The sequence below is a fragment of the Branchiostoma lanceolatum genome, chromosome 16, assembly GCF_035083965.1.
Source record: "Branchiostoma lanceolatum isolate klBraLanc5 chromosome 16, klBraLanc5.hap2, whole genome shotgun sequence".
Taxonomy (NCBI): domain Eukaryota; kingdom Metazoa; phylum Chordata; class Leptocardii; order Amphioxiformes; family Branchiostomatidae; genus Branchiostoma; species Branchiostoma lanceolatum.
The window spans coordinates 15,898,920-15,906,528 of NC_089737.1; the positions used below are offsets into that span (position 1 = coordinate 15,898,920).

At 42.3% G+C, this 7,609-nt stretch overlaps 1 protein-coding gene across 1 annotated transcript in view; it reads left to right on the top strand.

Annotated features, from left to right (window-relative positions):
- The first annotated feature begins 1,150 nt into the window (after positions 1–1,150).
- Positions 1,151–7,609, top strand: part of LOC136421622 (telomeric repeat-binding factor 2-like) — an 8,477-nt gene continuing 2,018 nt past the window's right edge. Inside the window, exons 1-7 of the mRNA XM_066409080.1 lie at positions 1,151–1,345; positions 2,302–2,404; positions 2,737–2,854; positions 3,316–3,435; positions 4,803–4,966; positions 5,630–6,607; positions 6,910–7,059. Of these exons, the coding sequence (XP_066265177.1) occupies positions 1,216–1,345; positions 2,302–2,404; positions 2,737–2,854; positions 3,316–3,435; positions 4,803–4,966; positions 5,630–6,607; positions 6,910–7,059 (1,763 nt within the window). The 5' untranslated portion in view covers positions 1,151–1,215. The remainder of the gene's footprint in view (positions 1,346–2,301; positions 2,405–2,736; positions 2,855–3,315; positions 3,436–4,802; positions 4,967–5,629; positions 6,608–6,909; positions 7,060–7,609) is intronic.

The window sequence follows — 7,609 nt, forward strand, 5'->3', positions numbered from 1 at the left end:
ACTTGGCTCCTTATGGCGGGAAAACTCGTTGACTTGTCGGTTGACGTGCCGAAAATACGTCAATTCTTTGAGGAAGTCTGGACCTTGCTGTGCGATCTTTCGCCACAGAGTCTGAAATAGAACAGCCAAAGTATATGCAGCATAATATTATGATCTATTATATTTAGTATTCTCCACTGACCTTTTGGTGACGAAACATGTGAATTGATGAAAAAAATTAATTGATTAAATTGATTAATCAATGACTGAAGAGATGGATGGATGATTGATTGATAATTGATCGATGATTGTCTTCAACCTTTTGCTAATTGTTCAGTCCCACCGTAGTATCCGCGGCGACTGTTGGGGGGCTTCTCTTACTTGCAGTCTTATACATTAGCCCTATGTATAAGACTGCAAGTAAGAGAAGCCCTCCAACAGTCGCCGCGGCTACCACCGTACCTGGTTGAAGCGGTGGTACATGGCTTAGTCTACCGGACTGAATTTTTTCCAAGCACTTTTTAAGTTCACTTTTTAACAAAGCTGCTTGGGGAAGATAAGAATATCCCAGGGGGAAACGGATTATATGCTACACAGAAAAGTATGTTAACTCCTGTCTCTGAAAGATGATTAAAAAGCATGTGATAATTTGTCCGCAATCCATCTCCGATGAAATTCAAATTCAGCGAAAGTACACACCAAACGCAGCTATGTGGGTCACCAGGCGACAAAACCGGTGGATCGGACTAGTCCGAGAAAAGGCCTCCCAGGTCGATCAACCTTCTCACGCCACAAAATACTCCAAACAATAGGCTTTTTTTGGTGGAATTTAAGGAAAGAATCTTTGTACAAATCACCTGCCTTATACAAAACTGCGGGTGACCTCGTACATGATATTACGCAATCAATTTGAACTCTGACCCGGAATCTTACATTACGCCATTGGCGGAGGGGCGGCTTTAATTAAATACGAGTATGATAAGTTTTCTAGCAGCTTAAACACTTTTAAACATTCAACGAAAAGGACCACAGCAACGTTTAATTGAAATACAATATTCTATAAGCTTTTGTTAAAGGCAAATAAAATTATAATCCCCTCCAAAAACTTCTTGCGGACTACATATTTTCCGTACTGCGCATGTGCACTGCGGAAACCCCTGGCAACGGTGGTCTCTCACCACCGTTTATTACACTCACACCGCAGTTCGGGATGACGTCAGGAGAAAGTTTGAAAAGATGGCGGAATCCGTGAATCCTGAAGATGCCGTGGCCAACGGCTGGATCCTGGAGTTCGTCTGCTACACGACTTGGAAAGAGTTTGTAGCTGGCGACGATTGTTTCTACCAAGGCAGGGACTTTCTGCAAGGTCTGAGTTTGCGCTGTTGTTGTCTAAACTCTAATTACTCTAACGTAAACTCATGTGTGTCTGATCTGACTGTCAACACGATAAATTATACGATCCAGGTTTTTTAAGCTGGTCAAAGACTGGAAATAATCCCTTTTGTATGCATGACTTGCTCTTCACACACGAGAGGTCATAGTTTAAACTCAAGGATCCACTGGTGAAGAGTAGACTTAGAGGGCAGTCATTTCAGAACTGAAATGGAAGTTGTTGTTGTTTTGAGTAAATTTGGAAGTTGGAACTTCTTATCACAGCTTGCTGAAACTGTTTTACAGTAACACTTGATGGCGTTTGCAAGCATGGTACTGGAAGATCTTTTAATATAGATATGTGGGACTAGTGTGTGTATGTGTTTTCATTTGATATTTATAAGTTTATAACGGGAGAAGAGAAAGAATGTTGTCCATGTTTAGTGTCTATTTTTCCGCTGTGCACCACAAAGAAGATTTCATCATGCATCAAACAAACAAACAAAAAATCATGGTTGTGCTGGCTTCGTCTGTGAGGTCAGATCTTACAAGCAGATTTCATATATCAACTCTCACATGATTTATGGATAAATGTGCAAAGAATTGCTTTGTTATAATTTAGAAAAGATAATGAAATCCACAGATTTAGTTGTGTTAGATAGCCTTTATTTCTTAGTGAGTAGAATTTAAAGATCTATTTTGTATTTCTATTTTGTTGATTGTTGTTGACCATATATATAAGTTGCTGTAATTTTTGTTGTGTCAATAAAGCTTCTCAGAAAAACGTTTTTATTTGCCATCTTTTATAGTCACATATAATTTGTACTAGTAGCAGGGCGACCACATTTTGCGTAATTGCATTCCTTGACGTAGGGGGTTCTGCTGAAGTCAGCGTGAAACGTTGTCGGAACCCCCCATGCAGACCCTCACCAGTGTCCCTGTGTTCCCCAGGTCTGTTAGCGCGGAGTGTGGAGTCGTCCCCCGAGAGGCAGCGAAGGGTCAAACTCATCCAGCTGCTGTGTCGCCTGGCCGACGGGAGAGACCACGGCATACGGTACTTTCACTTTTTATTTCTCACTTTCATTAAGAAGCCCATAGTGTTTTTGGATTATGTAGGAGAATGAACTTCAAGTTTAGGAACTGTTTCTTGATTTGGTATTGGAAGTAACTTTACAGTTTACATTATTAGTGATTATTGAATGGAGTGTTTCTTGAATAGGTTATTTATTTACATCGTGCTTATTTTTAGAATTAGATAATGATTGTATCAATATTGCAATAAACTACAATTTTCGGAAACAGGTAATCAGACCACACTTGATCAGGTAAGTGTGGCATTAGTAGGTTTGTTTACTGACTCAGAAACTGCTCCCCTCTTTATTTAAGATACGATGAAGACGGTGACATCACTGCTTTAGAGTCCTCGCTCCCGATCTTTGACGCTCTGGTGGAAACAGCGGACCTCCCTGCCGACCAAGTGGCACATGCCAGGGGACTGATGAAGGTATGACGTATATTCTAACCCCCAATCGTTATGATGTCTACCTTCTTTGCATGTTGTTTTCGCTACGTTTCTTCCTTCTCCCTTCCAATCAAATTGTGCTCAGTTGTGCTCTGTTTATATACAACAAGGCATAATTCAGGATATAGGAGGCTCTTTGTACACAACCAGGTATAGTTCTCACCTGCTAACGTTTCGATGTTTGGGACAGTGTTCTCACCGCAATAGCACCACCTACATCGGCTACTTATAGCGGTGAGAAACAGCACTCCAGTCAGAAGCTCTGAAGAAGGTGTCTGATAGACATCGAAACGTTAGCAGGTGAGAACTATACCTGGTTGTGTACAAAGAACCTCCCATATCCTATATTCTACCAACCTGATGAAATTATTTTCGGAAGGCATAATTCAGTCCCTGGCTGCTAGTCTCCTGTTTTTAACAATAAACAATTGATTGATTGACAGGTGCAGAGTGTGCTGGTGTGTTGCCGTGACAACGACTTCGAGGCTGCGGAGGAAGTGTTCCAGAGAGTCTGGCCAGCCGGGAGTAAGCAGAGCGCAAAGGACAAGAAACTTCGCACGGAGGTGGGCTGTCATTAGATGAATGAACAAATGAATGGTTTATTGAATCATGAGTGAATAAGTGAATAAAGGAATGGTTTATTGAATGAAGGAATGGTTTATTAAATGAATGAATGAATAAATGAATGAATAGTTTATTGAATTATTGAATAAATGAATGGTTTATTGAATCATTAGTGAATAAGTGAATAAAGGAATGGTTTATTGAATGAATGGATGAAGGAATGGTTTATTAGATGAATAAATAAATGAATGAATGGTTTATTGAATAAATGAATGGTTTATTGAATCATTAGTGAATAAGTGAATGAAGGAATGGTTTGTTGAATGAATGAATGAAGGAAGGAAGGTTTATTACTTATAATATTAGATGAATGAATAAATGAATGAATAGTTTATTGAATGAGTGAATAAATGAATGGTTTATTAAATGAATGAAAAGTATATTGCAGCCATAAGCTGTTTCTGATAAGGGTACTGTGCAGAAAGTAAATTTTATGGCCAGCTGACTTGGTATTAATTCAAGAATTTCTCTTAGAATGTTGGTGTTTCGTCAACCTCCTTCGTTCACCTTGGTGTGTTGGTGTGTAGTTTGTAGAATGTTCCATGCCTAAACATATTATTAACAGATCCCAAACACTCTCATCTGGGGTTCTCTGTGCCTTTGGTGTATAGGTGTAGTCTGTAGCTTCTGTTATGTGGTAGAATGTTCAAAACTGATAGTTTTCTTCCGAAAATAATTTCATCAGGTTGGTAGAACATAGGATATTTGGAGTTTTTTTTAACGCAACCAGGTAATCTCACCTGCTGACCTTTCGGTGTCTGTCAGACACCTTCTTCACCTCCTTCTACCGAAACGTCAGCAGGTGAGATTACCTGGTTGTGTTAAAAGAAATTCCAAACTGATAGTTTGCTGATATTTCCAGGTTAACGCAGTGCTGAAGTCCAGGAACCCTCACCACCCCGTCATACAGAACCGATGTCCCTACGACCAGTTTCTACAGATCATGGCGGACTTCCTTCATGGCACAGGTAGAAGGTTCCATACTGATACGAGTTTGTTCGTGTTTACAGGTTAACGCAGTGCTTAAGTCCAGGAACCCGCACCACCCCATCATACAGAACCGATGTCCCTACGACCAGTTACTACAGATCATGGCGGACTTCCTTCATGGCACTGGTAGCATGTTCCATACTGATACTAGTGTGTTCGTGTTTGCAGGTTAGCGCAGTGCTGAAGTCCAGGAACCCGCACCACCCCATCATACAGAACCGATGTCCCTACGACCAGTCCCTACAGATCATGGCAGACTTCCTTCATGGCACAGGTAGAATGTTCCATACTGATACCAGTTTGTTCGTGTTTGCAGGTTAACGCAGTGCTGAAGTCCAGGAACCCGCATCACCCCGTCATACAGAACCGATGTCCCTACGACCAGTTTCTACAGATCATGGCAGACTTCCTCCAGCCGATAGTCGACGACTTCAACTCGCCATTTTTACTGAAAGCTGCGCAGCGAGTGGTGAGGGATAGGTAAGAAGAGCTCCCCCATGCCTTACTAGTATTTAGTTCGCTTACTTAACAACAAATAATCACAGAATAGCAGTAACACTTAGCCCCAGTGCACAGTGAAACCAGTCAGTATTGCCCTGATGCAGATGACAGACAGTCTTCGAAACGTTGGCTCATGTAAAGACATGGTTGTGACTAAAGAACTTTGCTACTCAATCATTCACCAGCCTGATGAAATTATTCACCGAACAAATTATCACAGTGGGAACAGACTAGTTTTCTTCAAGTGCCATTTTAGATTTTTGTATGTGCATGAAGTTTTCATTAAATTCAAAGTGTAGTTAAGTCAAGTCTAGCTCAATCTGTATTACACAAACTTTTTAAAGCATTATTGATGTTTTTATAATGTATGTCCAAGACATCAGTTGTATTTTCCTTGTGTTTTGTAAGATACTGTAAATGTAGAAGGTTTATGTTTTCCCCTCCTGTCCCTTGTCTACCGGTGCTATTGTCTCAAACGTGAGCTTAAAACCACCGCGAACACTCCATTTTCTCCCTACCGCAAAATTAAAACCACTTGAACTTAAATGTATTTTTACAGTATTGTACTGTAAGTGTTCGCAATTCAGCTTTTAGTCGCCATGTAACACTTGTCCTTAATAAAACATTCATTCATTCATATAGGATTAAAGCTGCTGACAGCACAGAGTCCGAAGTCTTAGAATCCGAGAGTGACTCGGACGCTTACGAGACGCCTTCCGAGAACGAGACGCATCCCGAGGGAGAGGAATTCGTCTTCAGGTCGCGCCGGCTTCTTCGGGAATGCTTCATGGTCATGGCCAAGGAGGAGAGGTCAAGTGCAGAGTGGAGGAAAGACATCGTCGATTACGACTACAGCAACCTGGCGAGGGATCTGAGTCAGACCCAGGACGCAACAGCATCGAAGTCTACTGTCAGGAGAAGCCCACGGAAACACAGACCAACAGAAGAAGAAGAAAAGTCAGAGCCTGAGGCAAGTAATAATGATAAGACTACAAGCCAGAGCCGACCTAAGGAAATGCAGACCCAGGCAAAAGCATCGAAGTCTACGGTCAGGACAAGTCCGAGGAAACACAAGCAAACAGAAGAAGAAGAAATGTCCGAGCCTGAGGCAAGTAAGGCTAAGAGCCGACCTAAAAAACAGACTGCATCGGAAGGTACAACAGCCCAGGGCTTGATTCCATCAGATTCAGAGCGGAAACACAGACAAACTGAAGAAGAAGAAACACCAGAGCCGGAGGCAACTAAAAGCCTGAGGCAACCTAAGAAACAGACAGCATCGGAAGGTGCAACAGCCCAGGGCTTGATTCCACTTCCTGAAGAACTTACTAACAGACTCACAAACGGCCAGACTGAAAAACGGAAACACAGAGACAGTGAGGAAGACTGGCACAGAGATCCCGTAATGAACGATCAACCGTCAACCAGCGGGCTAGGTAAGAAGGTCAACAGTCGCGCGAAGTACCGCCGGGTTATACAGGACGATGACAGCGAGTCCGAAGATGAGTTCACGAGGGAAAACGCGGCGGCGCAGAGGTCAAAGTTCAAGAAATGGAGCCGAGGCAACGACGCGTACGGAAATGGAGTGAAGGAAACTTGGAGTTCAGACGAGGAAACGTTCAGGTGAAACTTTTATTCTACGGAATATTTCTTTTGTGTTAACTTGTGGTATTTTTGCTTTTATACATATAATTATTGAATTTCTATAGCTTACCCATTGATATACTAGTATATATTATTTTTCTTTTTTATATCTTTAGTTTGTTCCCATTAATTTATTGATATTTATTGTGTAGTGTAATGATTAATGTTTCATTTTCAAAATTGCATCAAACTCTGCAATTCAGGGTGTTCTTCCCCTGCCCATGTACGTTTGGACTTGGTGATGATAATGATAATAAACCAACATTCATAAACGTTTTCAGGTCTCCCGTGAAGAAGAAGTACTATGTGTACGAGTCCGATTCCGAAGAGGAGATACCGACCAACCTGCCCTGCACCGCGGCGAGTCTGCACGTGCCCGTGATCCCCGCCAGGCTTCGCATGATTACGAAATCTCCGCCGGACATCACAAGGTTTGCAAGAACTCTCTTCAACAATCATAATATTCAAATGATGATAATACTATTGGTCCTTTTAGCCTAATGGTTAGTGTGTGTGTCCTGTGGGCGGGTGGGCCCGGGTTCGATCCCCGGGAGACAGGTGACTATTCTACCCGCCTCTTGTATTTTAATGGTTCCCACACCGGCCCTGTGAGTAATGGCAAAATGTGTCCCAGGGATATCAAATTTGGAGACGAATCTTAGAAAGAAAAGGGGGAGTAGTGTAACAGTGGGGTTCAAGCACCTCCAACTGGCCAGTCTAACTTGTCTAAGACCTTTTAGCCTAGCCGTAAACGTGTGCGGTTTGCCCTGCACCGCGGCGAGTCTGCACGTGCCCGTTATTCCCGCCAGGCTTCGCATGATTACGAAATCTCCGCCGGACATCACAAGGTCGGCAAGAGCTCTGTTCTTCTTCTTGATTTTTTATTTATTTATTGGTTCGGCATGTTGCCAGGGTTACCCAACTAGCCAGAGGCTATTACTAAGGGTGAACCCATGTGCGGCCGACTGTAGGTGTTTGGAC